Consider the following 15,097-nt stretch of genomic DNA (forward strand, 5'->3'; position numbering starts at 1 on the left):
TACGCCCGAAGATGTTTTATTATTATTTAGAGGGCCTATCTATTCCAACACACCTCACTGGATAAGCTCTACCGGTAAATCTGATTATGTGAGCAGGGAGAGGATAAAAATTGATAGCAATATATATGCAATTCCCGATCATATTGGCCGATGCAATCATGAATTTTAGAAATTTTTTCGCGCTTCGCGCGTTTAGGGACGTCACTACTAAATGGGCACCCAATGTACATGATAAGTACCGGAAGAAGCGTAGAGCCGTAGGGGGGTCTGGGGGGCGAAGCCCCCCAGTAGTTAGTTTTATCGCCCTATTGGAGGGTGGTTGCGCACTGTGGTCCGAGGGCCTGCGCAGTGAGTTGGCGTGTTTGCGCAGACTCTTGAAAAATTAGAGGGAACATTGGTTGTGGGTTCGAATCCTACCTAACTGTTGGTTTTATATCTAGGCACCTTCTCGCCATCTCATCCGCGTAAGCGCCGTCTTACAAAGCTTAGAAGTTAACCACAGTTACGGAATCAAACTAAGGAATATCAGCCTAGTGTAAATGACTATTATAGTCGATAAACACCATGAATACCACAAATAACTCTAAAAAACGCTCCACACCAATTTCGGTTCCATTGTAACAAGTACGCTATAAGCCGCCGCAGAGCCAAATTAAATCTAATTTATCATGAAAAATTTTAATTTTTCTGCCAAACTCGGTAAATTGCTGAGCTGTCTTCAAAATAGATGCAAATCCAGAACTTTCAACAGCAATAACTTCGGTCTCAAGAAATATCGGCCTGGTGCACACGACCGTAGTAGACGAAACACGATGAATGTACTACACAATCAAGGACCAACCTCAAACTAACCCACACTCCCCTGTCAAAGTCGACATAGGCGCACAACTGCGCAGCCAATAGAACACAACCCCAGCACTACACAAATTCCCAATGGTACAAGCCCTTACAGTGCAAACCTCTACCAATCAAATACATTATATATTTCACAGGGTAAGTGTCACAATTTGCCGCAAAATTCAAAATTCCTTCGAATGAATGCAAAAAACAGCTTTGACACAATAGCAGACCACATTGTGAATGGACTCGGTTACTAGTAAATTGTATTGAAACAAGATTTTGTTTTTGTTCGAGCAGGCTTGAAACTGGTACAACGCTAAGTCCACACAGCTCTGCTGACGTGGATTTTCAAGACAAAAGTGCTGCTGAGGGCTGTACGCATTCACTGCTGCTGCTTTTTCTTGTCTTCTTCCTCTTGTGTCGTTTCCGGCGACGATGATGAGTCGCTACTGCCTCCGCTTTGATCTCTGTCAGCCGCCATTTTCTTGTAGGCCATCTCGAAAAGCTTGAGACTCTTCTGTTGTAAGCTGGAGAACGCTTCCCGAATGGTCTCGACAGACTCGTTGTCTTTGTTGGCAAGAACGTCTCTGAGCTGGAAAAATAACGTCGCATTACGATTGGTGCTTTGCTATAGAGATACTGCAGTTCTACCATCCAGGATATGGACTTTGACTGGGAAGCATGTGAAATTTGAAACCCGCAGTTCAAACCGAGCGGTATCGGCCAAGGACTTGATTCAAAATATCCAATTAATTCTTTAACGATTGAAAGCCAGCTAATGATAGATTATCTTACTCGCAAAAAACCATGTCCTCAGTTTAATGAGAAAGTTGAACTCATTGCTCCACCAAGAAATCCCTCAACAAGGACTTCCCAGGCATCTCAGTATTAGCATGGCTGAATCATCACCGGACATGGTAGCACATAAACATCAACTCATTCACCAACTTCGGGCATGTACATACTGAGAATTTATCAATAGCACAGCTGGCTAACATAGTACAAATGTGATTAAATAGCTGGTTCGTGGTACAGAACTTGAATATAGCTTTCAATACAATATCCATTGTAAAATAATATTTATCGAACTCGAACTCAAGAGTTCACGACACACTAATGGGATTTAAACAGATTTAAAAGCAAAACCAAAAAGGCAAAGTATGACGCAACAATCAAAATCACAGACCATGAAATTCGCATTGTACCAATGGCAACAGTAACAAACTATGAAGTATACGGACTATAGTAGCAACGAAATTCGTAAATAAACAGTTACACGCACGAAACAACACGCACTAATGAGAAATTTGTAGGTTACAGAGAAAATCTTTTTGTCTACATAAAATAGGTTTGTTCAACTGAATAATAGTAGACTCCAGTACTTTTAGCACTATGATGACAATATGTTCACTGTCATTGCTCGTGGTAGGTCTTTATTTCATCTATAAGTACTGGAGTCTACTATTATTCAGTTGAACAAACCTATTTTATGTAGACAAAAAGATTTCCTCTATAACCTACAAATTTCTCATTAGTGCGTGTTGTTTCGTGCGTGTAACTGTTTATTTACGAATTTCGTTGCTACTATAGTACCGTATGTCCGTATACTTTATAGTTTGTTATTGTTGCCATTGGTACAATGCGAATTTCATGGTCTGTGATTTTGATTGTTGCGTCATACTTTGCCTTTTTGGTTTTGCTTTTAAATCTGTTTAAATCCCTTTAGTGTGCCGTTAACTCTTGACAAGAGGCACCCGAAAAGTCTTCGAATTTAATAAATATTATTTTACTATGGATATTGTATTGCAAGCTATATACAAATGTGATGTTCCTAAGATGCAGCATGAAACTGTTCTCAACTTAGCACTTGAATACTGTACCTTCTGAATTTCCTCCTTGATGGCATCCACCTCATCAGCAGGAAGCTGATCTTTAAACTCGTCCATCTTGGTTTCGGTATCGTGAATCACATTTTCCGCTTGATTGACGATCTCGACAGTTTCCTATCATATGCAAGCAGTTGAACTACCAATAGTATAATACCTGAATTTACAAGTTACCCTGTATTTAGATGTTCAAAACTATGCACACCGGCATATACATTCAACCTACAGCTAAAAATGCAAATTCTTGCGGCTACTCATCTTTGATGATGTTGCAATAGTCTGCACAGGACTTAACTTCATATAAACAAGCATTTCAAAAATTATTAAAAGCCCCCACAATATGTTGAGTAAATTGCCTCAACTTGGCACTAAAAAATTCCAATTTATGACTTGCCGCACAGCAAAAGGCGACAAAACAGCCATAGATTATGTTGTAATCAAAACTCTCGAATAAATATATTTTCGAAACATGAAACATTGAAAGCATCTAGCTAGTCGGATAATGTGACTAAAAGCTGGTAGATTGTTCCACAGAACGACAGTCGAAGAAAAGGCTCTGAGCCATAACAAAGGCTTCTACGCATAGAAATCGGCACCAGAGGATTCAGACTGCAGCGCAAAAAGATAAGGCCGACATTTCAGGCACGGCAACATACCTTTCGTTGTTTGTCTTCTTCCGCATATTTCTCAGCTTGATTGATCATGTTCTCGATGTCGTCCTTGCTGAGTCCGCCGGAAGATTGGATCACGACTGAAAACAGAAGAAAAAGACTCGATGACAGGTTGCTAGATTCCCGACAGGCGAAAAACAATTACTTTGTTGTTCCCGGCCCGTGCCTTTATCCTTGGCGGACACATTCACGATGCCGTTGGCGTCAATGTCGAAAGTAACTTCGACCTGAGGCACGCCTCGCGGCGCTGGCGGGATGCCGACAAGTTGAAACTGACCTGCGAAAAGACGAATTCCCGTTTTAACTACTGACAATCCCAATTTACGGGGCACCTCGCTTTAAACATGATGTGGTCTCAAATCAAACCAAATAATACAAAAAACATTTTGGGACCAGTCAGTTTCCTCAGAAATACGCTGAATCCGAATGGTTCCGTTCCACTCTAGTTATGCCAATAGTGTTGAGGTCATGCGTCATCGCTTCTTGAAGCTTTTCGCAACATTTCTGGATATTCTCCGGGTGACTGCTTAATGGCGTCAAGAACGTGCAACAGTGAAGAATGCATGCCAGAAGTTGCGCAAAACGTTGAAAGATGACGTGTGACCTTGATACCATGGAGATTGATGAAGTGCAATGGAAGCACTTGTGTAAGTTTTTTTAGCTTAGCCTACATTTTGAATACGGTGGCTTTTTGAGAAAAAAGGATGAGACGGCCAAAATTCTTTCACTCTCAACTCTAAATGTAGACCACACCATATTTAGAGTACATCGCCCCTTCAAGTCCTGACAAAAGACATTACCCAGCATTTTATTGTCGAGAGCCATTTCTCGTTCTCCCTGGTGCACTTTGATCTCGACTTGGGTCTGTCCGTCAGCGGCGGTGCTGAAAACCTGAAAATCAACAATGGCCTCAGTGACAGAGCGAGTTCTGAAGCGCGGGCCTGCGTACCTGGCTCTTTTTGGTCGGAATGGTCGTGTTTCTTTGGATGAGCTTGGTGAAGACTCCGCCGAGCGTCTCGATTCCGAGCGACAGCGGCGTGACGTCGAGCAGCAACACGTCGGTGACATTTCCGGCCAAAACACCGCCCTGAAAGTTCAATAATCAGTGTTTGGGAGATCGTGAATCAAGAAAGGAATGGATGTTTTTCACCACTCGGATTTGAGTTCAAACGTAGTCACATATTTATACGATACACGTCTCATGTGGAATTCACAACATTTTCAGCCAAGAAGATGAAATTGATAAATTGCACGTAGGCAAAATCCTGATCTTGAAAAGCACGGAATCGGGATTTCCGTATTTATGGTGTGACCAGTTCCTAAACAACAATTAACAGAGTCTAAATTACAACAATTCGAGTTGACAAGTGTAAGACGCTTTTTCAAGTTCGAAAATTTTACACCCCTTTCCACCAGACTCAATTACTTTCATCCCGGCGTGGAAGTACAGATTGATCAAATCCCAGCATCCAGTAAATGTGGTACAAAGCTGCAGTACAGTTACATTAATACAGTATAGTAATGTATGGACGATTGGGCGTTGAACGCAATAGACGAGAAGCTCACATCACAAGTCAAGTTTCCTTTCGTAAGTCAGGTGACGACAACAGCATCTTGCACTTGAGGCGGAGATAATGAAGTTGGATGATCGATAGAGCATTCTATCACATCGGATTACATTCACATCACACACACACACCTGTATGGCGGCGCCCATGGCAACGGCTTCGTCGGGATTGACCGACTTGCTAGCAGCTCTTCCGAAGATTTCTTGCACGGTCTGCTGCACTTTCGGCATTCTTGTCATGCCGCCCACAAGGATGATATCCTTGATGTCGCCCTTGCTGATGTCGGCATCCTGTTAGCGAGGGATAGTTACCATCCAACTAATCAGTTTATATACTTTGTATCTTGAAAAGTAGAAGCGATTTCGCGACAAGGTAGCATCGCTTTTATGAGCGAAATTGTCACAAAAACACGTAAAACAGTCCGTGTATCACGGCAACCGAATATATTTTTAAAGATTCTACCTATTTGTATTCTCGTTAGTCATTTTTGATAAGTCGCGAAGGTACATCTAGCTACATCAAAAGTAACAGACTTCGATCACCAATCTAGCATCCGACCCCCTCGACACTTTGAAAAGTAGAAAGCAATTTTGTGACAAGCATGCATCACGAGAGTGAAATTGTCATAAGAAACGCATGACATATCCCCAGTATCACGGAAACCGAATATATTTACAAAGATTCTACAATCTACATCCCTGTAGCGTAGAACTGCTGAGAGCGTGTGCCCTAGGGTTATGTTGTGTTCGGTAGTCACAAACTATGAACTTTTGTGTCTTGATTTGAAAACTCACAAAAGTTGAATGTTAAAACAAGAATCTCTCGTACCAAAATTTTCCAGTTGTCAATCTATGAAGGATATGCTTTCTTTTATAGTTACAGACTATATAATATATATATATATATATTGACTAATTTGAATTTGACTGACATAATTTCAATTGAGAAGATTTAAAATAGTATTTTGGTAAATTGTGATTGCCCAGATTGAGTTAATCCTATCGTGTTCTTGTTTACAGTCAAAAATATATAATTTTTCATTTCGATTTTAGATGTAGACTATAACATAATTGCAGGAAGGGAAGTCAAATTGATGGATGAACTTTACCAGAAGTGCAAAAGGACAAACACTTGAAGATTAAATTTGTAAAAAAGAAAAACTGCTACAGGCAAATTCTTTTTTTTCCAAGTCATACCCCTACTGTGCCCCCTCGACTAAATCTACATTTTGAAACTACTCGTACTCTTCAGACGTTTCATTTACTGCTTCCATTCGAAGTAGTTTCGACATCAACATATATCATAAACTGTCACTTCTTCTTAAAGTGAGCAGAAATTCACGACGTTACTTCAACTTCTATGCGAGCAGCGACACTTCGACCTGCCCTGTCTGCAGCGTCGTAATATCAGATCTCACCTGGATGGCTTTCTCGCAAGGCTTCACTGTTCGCTTGATCAAATCGCCGACGAGACTTTCAAGTTGAGCTCGCGTCATTTTCAAATTCATGTGCTTCGGCCCGCTGGCATCCATGGTCAAGTATGGCAGGTTGATGTCGGTCTGTAATATTTTCGGTAGAGAAATCACACCAATGTTACACTTTGCAATGACGAGACGGAAGTGAATCGCTCCGTGAAAGCAATCGGTTAATTAATCCGCCAAAACCAGGACTGGCGAGTCAGTTCACCATCGCGGTACCGCCATCACCACCAACAGACATTTTCGATATATATCGATACCGGGAAACTAAACACACCGACACGTAATAATTTCCTCAGAGCTTCGACATACCTGTATATCTATTAAAAAACCATACGTTTATCGCATTTCATGCAGTTACTATTGTTACCGAGAGACTCTTTGATATACACAAAATATATTCCGATTGATGGATCCCCTGAAGCTTGAATCAGAACAGGCAACTGCCATTGGCAAACATTGAAAGAATAATCCTATTTTTTTCCTCGCAGCTCGCAGGAAAAATTACTACTGCTGATGTGCTCAAGTCTGTCTACCAAAAAAACTTGACAGCTTTGTAACTGCAACGTTTTTTTTAGTAACAATGGAGAATATTTGGCTTGATTTTAGAGTAGCTGGAGTCTGAGCGTTTTGACAAACTTAATCCCGTATGCGTTACTCACTCAGACTCTACTGCCCTGGTCAAAACAACAACGCACCTGCAGCGCAGAGGACAGCTCCATCTTTGCCTTCTCCGCAGACTCCTTCACTCTCTGCATCGCCATCGCGTCCTTTGTGAGGTCGATCCCTTGTTCTTTCTTGAAGGTTTTGACGAGAAACTGTGACAAAAAGCAACCCGTCATTCTCGAGAAAGAGCGGTGTACAGACGTGTAAAACTAAGACGCTACCATCAACCAGCGTCCTCAGTGGTTAGAGAAAAGTTGAACTCAATGACTCGCGCGCGTGTCCCAAAGCGGGGCCGCGGCCTGTCTCAGTATTAGCATGGCTGAATCATCATCGGACTTGGTTGCTGATAGCTGACATTTCCATAGACGAGGTGGACAACTGTTACACTAGATAAAATATCGGGAAATTGCATCCAGTGTAAGGGTCGGTAACCTATTTTGCTCTGCGGATCGGATTCAAGATGGAAAATTTTTTACCAGCTAGTCTTCAAATACAGGAATATTTTTACGGGAAGGTGTTCCAGCAGCAAGTTGGTAGAGTCATTATATTAAAAACAATTTTCACGCTACTACGAGTTTGAAAATGAGACGTATATTCAATCCTAAACAGTGATGGTTTGGGCATACAAAACACTCCTTTGCCCACGACAATCAAGTTTCGATTAGGAGATTAGATTGAATTATTCATCAGTCCTTAATCATACGTTGCTGACCACTGCTACAGTGGACACTTCTACGCATCTCACGAGCTATTGACATTATTTGCAATTGCTGTGAGTTTGTAAGGGAGTCAAACATTGCTGTGATTATGCTGCTATCAGTAAAACCATCCTTACTTGTACAAGAGTGTTGTCGAAATCTTCACCACCCAGCATGGTATCTCCGTTTGTTGACTTGACTTCGAACACGCCCTTTTGAATTTCAAGAACAGATATATCGAAAGTACCACCGCCGAGATCATAGACAGCAATTCTAAAGAAATCGTCAAGAAATTTGTTAATCTCTGCAATTGCAACATGCCACACTTCAAACCATACATTTTATCCTCAGTCTTATCGAGTCCGTACGCTAGAGCGGCGGCGGTCGGTTCGTTAATGACACGAAGAACGTTCAGGCCGGAAATTTGCCCGGCATCCTTCGTCGCCTACATGTTATGGAAAGGTAAGTTACAAATGACAGATCCCGAGTAACATTAGCGATCATTATTCTTTACTAGTATTCCTCAACATTGTAAATTCGATTCGACTGAGGAAATTAACAAGGTTACAATAGTCCTGGAGTAGTTTCCAACCTATGGGCCATGGCCCAGTAGCGTGCCTTGCCGAGCGCCGTTTCCAGTGGATACACATACATACAGTCAGGGTTGTCTAATAGTCCTGATTTGGTAGGGCAATTTGTCTCGGATTACTCGAACGCAGAAATTGATATATCTTGCAAGGAACATCACTGTACTGTACGAGCATTCAAAGAAAATTCGGGAATTGCATCACGATGCACACTTCCGAATTTGCAATAATGCCAATGCACCTGTCGCTGGGAGTCGTTGAAGTAAGCTGGAACCGTGACGACAGCATTTTTAACCGGCGTGTTCAGGTAGTTCTCTGCCGTTTCCTTCATCTTCATCAGAACGAAGGCACCAATTTGTGACGGAGAATACCTTTTGCCATCTGTCCCCTCGACCCACGCGTCTCCGTTGTTTGCACGGACGATTTTGAAAGGGCTCGATTTACTGCGTACAAACAGTAGCCCAAATGAAACACCGCAGAATTCGATGCGAGATGTGAGATACTTACAGTTCTTTTTGAATGAGCGGATCATCGAATCTTCGGCCGATCAGACGTTTCGTTGCGTAAAATGTGTTCCCGGGGTTTGTGACAGCTTGTCGTCTGGCTGGGGTACCCACGAGTCTTTCGCCATCCCCAGAGAATGCGACGGCGGAAGGAGTTGTTCGGGATCCTGACCATAGGATAAAAGAATACAGGAGTCATTTCTACAACACGAAACGATGCAACCGAAATATTTGTGTTAGTTGGGCATATACTATCATATGTTAGTGATTTCCTTAAACAATTTTGGTTTTAGTTTTTCATTAGCGGTGAGCTGCTAACATCACTTGTAACTAATTCGGCAAGGCTTCCACTCATAGAAGGCCACCAAATTTGTGCATCAGTCAGTTTCAAAAACAATTGCATGCTGCATGGGTTCTCTATATCACAGTTCATCTTAAAAGGTGAGGGTAAGAAACAAGAACTTTCACCATGCAACAGCAACAATAGACACTTTCTATACAAGTGTTCTGACAAATTTGTGAATCGGGGAAAACCCTATGACCAGACCATAGTAGAATACGTAGCAATGTCACATGCAACTTTTGTTCAATTTCTCAATTGTTTTATGCAAGAAACCATTTTGTCACACACAATATATATAATGCAGACAACTGTTTCCAAACTTGCCACCAGATATCTTATTCAATACCTCTAGCTCCCCACGACTCACCTTCTGCATTTTCAAGAACTTTTGCTTGCTTGCCCTCCATGACAGCAACACAAGAATTAGTAGTGCCGAGATCAATGCCAAAAACAGCTCCGCGAACTGCTTCCGATCTGTAATAGATTTCAGTATGAATTCCTAGACTTATAAATAAAACCAGAATATCTTACGCTTGTCGTCTGCCTGTAACATTCTGACTCTTGCAAGCATCTAATATTGAAACCTGAATGCAATCGGCTCATTATTTATAGCTTGATAGAAAATACATGATTACACAAATAGAATAGGGACACTGGAAAACCCGCAAAAGCGAGCCATATTTAGGTAATTGTATCTTTTACAATATTTTCACTGTATGCCCCAAAATATCATGGATTAGTTATGAAATTGAACTGCCGGTAACTGCACAGAAGGGTTTTGCGGCTGTCTGGAAGGGTTTTGCGGGTCACTAACAGGGTTTTGCGGTTTACTACCCAGGTTTTGCGGTTGTATAGGAGGGTTTTGCGTGTTAGCCCACTAGCAGGGTTTTGGGCGTGATTAGTCAATCTCAACACCCTGCTAGTTACTCTCTTCTACAACCACAAAACTCTGTTAGTCAGCCGCGAAACTCTCCTAGAACTGCAAAACTCTGGTGTAGACAACTGCAAAACCCTTCTATACATCCGTAAAACTCTGATAGACAACCGCATAACCCTACTATACAACCGCCAAGCTCTGGTTGTCAACGGCAAAACCTCATTTTCACCCGCCAAAGCCTTTTAGTAAACCGCAGAACTCTTCTAGTTACCCGTAAATATTTTACAGCAACTTAGGATCATTAAAACATCACATATCAGTGAAATCACCGTTAACAAGATAAATGGTTATTCTATACGGTATATCACGGAACGAGACCGTGGCCTGGGCCTCAAGACACTCGTCGTTATGTTACTCACATTTTGCTTTTTCAAGTGAACGTGTCTGGCTGTTACATGGCGACAAAAACTTTGTCCTCGGTGTCGGAGATAAGAAGCAGTTTTGGATAACATTACTATATTCTAGAATACGTCACTAATAACTGAATGCAATCAACAAAGTTAGCTTCGCAATCGCAGACATTACACAGCAGCACCGCAGCGCAGACACACGCACCCCTTGCGGACAAACTGCGAACAGCAAAACTCAAGGACACATCAGTTGCGCAAGTGTTGCAAGCGCGCAGCACATGCTTCCCGAAAAATCTTCGATATCAGAGTGCCACAAGATGTCGTTCTTTATTCTCGTTGTCCTCAAAGTCACTCAACTATGACATAGTTGAGTGACTTTGGTTGTCCTATGCAGGATGTAGGCAGTAGGCCTCGTCGGCTGCCGCAAGGAGGCAACTTCGGACAAGTACATTCGAATGGAGGTAATTTAGACGAAGGAAACTTCTGTTGTAGGTGGACTATCATGACCAATTATATATATATCATTGACAGAACCGAGGGCTACATCAAAAACATCATGTTGGTTTGCTCTCTAGCGTACTCTCGCGAACCGACATAATCTCATTTTCATTTGTACGCGCCACAACTACATCAACACGAACATTATTATTATTAGTCGTTTTCCGATGAGATGTTTTGGTAGTTCGTGATTTCATAACGCAACGGCTGTATGAGGGGGCTTCATCCAGATCTTCGGAAATAGCAGAGCTCCAAGTAAGGCAACATTTATAGTAATGTATGGGGTCAAGTTGCATTAGCACTTTCGGTGATTGGATGCACATTGCACATACATCGAGTTGAGCTGAGAATTTGTGTACAATTTGGGAGACCGGGTGAAATAAGTGTAACCCGAAGGGGAGTTCCATACCGACCTTTATCTCCATACTATGGTATTATAATCAAACCTCCACGAGATATGCAAGTGTACGAAGTACTAACTCCGTCCGGCGTGTCTGAAATCACACTTTTCTGCCTTCAATGCTTCAAATTTTGTTAGCTACAATATTATAATTGCTCAACTCAATTTACTTACATTTAATGCCATTGCAACAGATCAGAATAGGGTTATCTAGGACAGGAGAGGTCAGCTCAGCTTTAATTAATGTTACCTGTCTGGCATTGACATCGGCAAATCGCAACTTTTTGCGAAATTCAATTCCGAGAACTTATAGCATACATACCGTATGCCTGCATCATTTACTTTTTCGTATATTGCTTCTGTCTATAATACCGTTACCATAGCTTTGGATCTTAAAACCTAGTTGCAAACCAAACATGGTTTTCCGTACCTTGGAAGATGGCCCTGTTCGTGGTTTCCGCATAACATTGTGTCTCTCCCTGTCATGAAAAAGTTCTAAAACAAGCATGATGTATGGTAAATAAAATGTTTTAATATGATAGTATTTTTCATCAAGTTGTTTTGAGCCTGAACTAAAAACGCATTTCATTCAAAGTCTTAATATACATTCCTTGCTATAATCATGTCACAACAATCCAACCGTCAGAAATTTTGGAAGCCTGGAGACTCATCTCCACAACAACAGCAAGTCCTCCAGGAAAGAGGAGGAAACGGTGATACTGCCGTCATCTACGACACGACAGAAGCCGACAAGTCACTGGAAAATCAACGACAAAGACTGCCCATCTTCAATTACAGAAATCACATTTTATTTCTTTTGGAAAATTACCGTAGTCTTATCATTGTCGGTGAGACGGGGTGCGGTAAAAGCACACAGATACCTCAGTATCTGCTGGACGCGGGCTGGATAACAAAAAAGAGTAAAAAGATGGCGATAACCCAACCGAGGCGAGTTGCTGCTGTTTCTCTTGCGACGCGAGTGGCTGATGAACGACGTAATCCTTTGGGAAATGATGTTGGATATGCGATCCGATTTGATGAATGTTGCGATGAAAGAAACACGGTCATCAAATACATAACAGACGGTGTTCTGTTACGCGAAATGATGACCGATCCGTTGCTCAAGCAATATTCTGTTATCATGGTCGACGAAGCTCACGAACGCAGCTTGAATACCGACATGTGCATTGGACTGTTGAAAAAAATTCAAAAGCATAGACCTGAATTAAGACTCATCATTGCCTCGGCCACCATCGATGCTGAGAAATTTCAGAAGTTTTTTAATGTTAACGACGACCAAGGGAATGACACGTGCACAATTTTATCAGTAGAAGGGCGAGTTTACCCGGTCGAAGTTTTCTACAGCAAAAACCCAGTGCCTGACTACGTAAAAGCCACTGTTAGCACCATAACGGATATTCACATGTCTCAAAAAGAAGGTGATATCCTCGCCTTTCTGACAGGGCAGGAAGAAGTGGATCGAGCCGTGACTCTTGTGCGAGAGCAAGCGCGAGCCGCCGCAAAATCAGGGATGAAAAAATACTTACTCGCCCTACCGATGTACAGCACTTTGCCTATTAACGAGCAGCAAAAAATCTTCGAAAGAACATCTCGTAAAAGTAGAAAGGTTATAATAGCGACAAATATCGCAGAGACATCAATTACCATCAATGGAGTCGTATTTGTAGTGGATTGCGGGTTCGTCAAGATGAAAGGATATAATCCAAAGACCGGCATTGAATCTCTTATTGTTTGCCCCACGTCGAAAGCTTCCGCGCTACAACGTACTGGAAGAGCTGGAAGGAATAGGTATGTCTGATTGCATGATGTCGTACTTGATTAATTATATTCTTCTAATCAAAAATTTAATTGAATCTAGACATGGTTTGGAATTCATGCCAGGGCACCGTTTGTCACTTGCAAATTAATAGCCTAGAAATGAAATTGGAAGTTAGGGTTGTTCAAAAATAACTTTTTTTTCTTCGGATTTTGGAGGTTCACTGATTGAATTGTTAGGTTGTCTAACAAAAAACACTGAATTTCAAATTTGAGTGCACTGCAGTGGTTCTCAAACTTTTTACTACACGCCCCTTTTATCGTGATATCAAAAAATATTAAAGAGAGCAATCGGAACGCTTCTGCTGATTGGAATTGTGTCGGATTTGTTTTGCATCATTTTTCTAGAAAACAATTTCATGGGGTTGACAGTAAAACTTGAATTCTTTTTTTTAAATTTTTCATAACAATATTCAAAAATTTCAATTGGCTCTGCCCCTACATTCATTAGTCAAGATGCCCATGTTGTATTACCAGTTGTGCTGTGGCTTTTAATGTAACCTATTAGAAGTTAATTTAGGTAGACTCCAATAGATTTCAGCATCATTTGCCTGTGATAACGGTACATTAGTTGCTGTTTATGCTGGCAATACTAATTTTAGAATCGGCTGTAATTTGAGCTGAATTGAAAATTTCCTGATATATATATCCTGAAACGGGTTGGATTCCGATCTGCAATCGTTAGCAACATTGACTGACAGTCTCATAGCGATGTAGCAAATTACTATTCCGCATGCAATATTTATTGTGTCTATCATACTGACTGCAAACATGATTCGTACAGGTTCGGAGAAGCATATCGACTATACACAGAAGAATCGTACGAAACCCTCCCAGATGCGACCGTTCCGGAAATGCAACGCACCAACCTTATACCCGTTATCCTCCAACTGAAGTCGCTCGGCGTCGAAAACGTTGTCAGATTCGATTTTTTATCACCACCCCCAGCGCAGTGCATGGCAAACGCACTGGAGACCTTATACGCATTAGGCGCCATCGATGAAGAAGGCTACCTGGTGGAACCCCTTGGATTTCAAATGTCTGAGTTTCCGTTGGACCCGTTGTTCGCGAAGATGATATTGAATTCCGAAAAGTTTGGCTGTTCGGAAGAAATCATATCCATCGTCGCGATGTTGCAAGTGAACACTGTGTTCTCCATGTCAGCAAGAACCAGGGCAATGTCAATGAAGCAACATCGAAAATTTGCGGTTTATGAGGGCGATCACATCACCTTGTTGAACGTCTACAACGCATTTGTGACGAGAGGAAACGAAACAAAACAATGGTCAAATAGTTACTGTTTAAATTACGAACGGTTGAAAAGGGCATGTCAATTGAGAAAACAGCTCGCAAAATATCTAAACCGATTTGATATAAAGTCAGTCTCGTGTGGAAGGGACACGGAAAAAATTCTACGTTGCATAACGTCAGGATTCTTTGCCAACGTTGCAAAACTGCAAATGGATGGGACTTACTGTTCGTTGAAGGGAAAAAACACGTTACAGATTCATCCAACTTCGGTGCTGGCCACGGAGAAGCCTCCTAAATACGTGATATTCAACGAGATCCTTCAGACGACCAATTATTATATGCGGGACGTGTCGGTTATCAATCCGGACTGGTTATGTGAGCTGGCGCCGCATTATTATGAATCAGGCACCGACAGATCGATCGAGGCCAAACGCATGGGACCTTTTCGGTTATGATCTTATTTAGAAATCGTATCTTGGCGTTATTTTCATAAAGTTTATTGAGTAACGCTGTCTCGAATTGAACTTTTCATTCATATGCATTTATGATTTTCACAAATAGAGTGTACCTACGAATGTAGGCCTTA

At 41.6% G+C, this 15,097-nt stretch overlaps 2 protein-coding genes and 2 non-coding genes across 4 annotated transcripts; 1 reads left to right on the top strand and 3 right to left on the bottom strand.

The window, feature by feature from the left end:
- Positions 1-1,081: 1,081 nt before the first annotated feature.
- Positions 1,082-10,691, bottom strand: LOC145455561 (stress-70 protein, mitochondrial-like). Its single transcript, XM_080333547.1, has 16 exons — positions 10,536-10,691; positions 9,771-9,823; positions 9,607-9,713; positions 8,901-9,063; positions 8,635-8,836; positions 8,145-8,251; positions 7,944-8,079; positions 7,141-7,260; positions 6,383-6,523; positions 5,097-5,255; positions 4,347-4,484; positions 4,198-4,288; positions 3,543-3,674; positions 3,383-3,477; positions 2,721-2,843; positions 1,082-1,432 (listed from the first exon to the last, which is right to left on the bottom strand). Exons 1-16 carry the CDS (start codon positions 10,626-10,628, stop codon positions 1,223-1,225), a joined length of 2,070 nt encoding a protein of 689 aa, XP_080189673.1. The 5' UTR covers positions 10,629-10,691; the 3' UTR covers positions 1,082-1,222.
- On the bottom strand, positions 1,649-1,754 carry LOC145456607 (small nucleolar RNA U6-53/MBII-28). Its single transcript, XR_013920666.1, has one exon. It is a non-coding gene; the product is annotated as a small nucleolar RNA U6-53/MBII-28 (small nucleolar RNA).
- LOC145456608 (small nucleolar RNA U6-53/MBII-28) lies at positions 7,340-7,444 on the bottom strand. The gene has a single exon (XR_013920667.1). It is a non-coding gene; the product is annotated as a small nucleolar RNA U6-53/MBII-28 (small nucleolar RNA).
- Positions 10,692-11,156: 465 nt separating the features above from the next.
- On the top strand, positions 11,157-15,097 carry LOC145455423 (putative ATP-dependent RNA helicase DHX35). The gene is made up of 2 exons (XM_080333393.1): positions 11,157-13,233; positions 14,045-15,097. Exons 1-2 carry the CDS (start codon positions 12,047-12,049, stop codon positions 14,964-14,966), a joined length of 2,109 nt encoding a protein of 702 aa, XP_080189519.1. The 5' UTR covers positions 11,157-12,046; the 3' UTR covers positions 14,967-15,097.

Source organism: Botryllus schlosseri, chromosome 14 (assembly GCF_051294905.1).
Source record: "Botryllus schlosseri isolate E-star chromosome 14, Bs_hap1, whole genome shotgun sequence".
NCBI classification, from domain to species: Eukaryota; Metazoa; Chordata; class Ascidiacea; order Stolidobranchia; family Styelidae; genus Botryllus; species Botryllus schlosseri.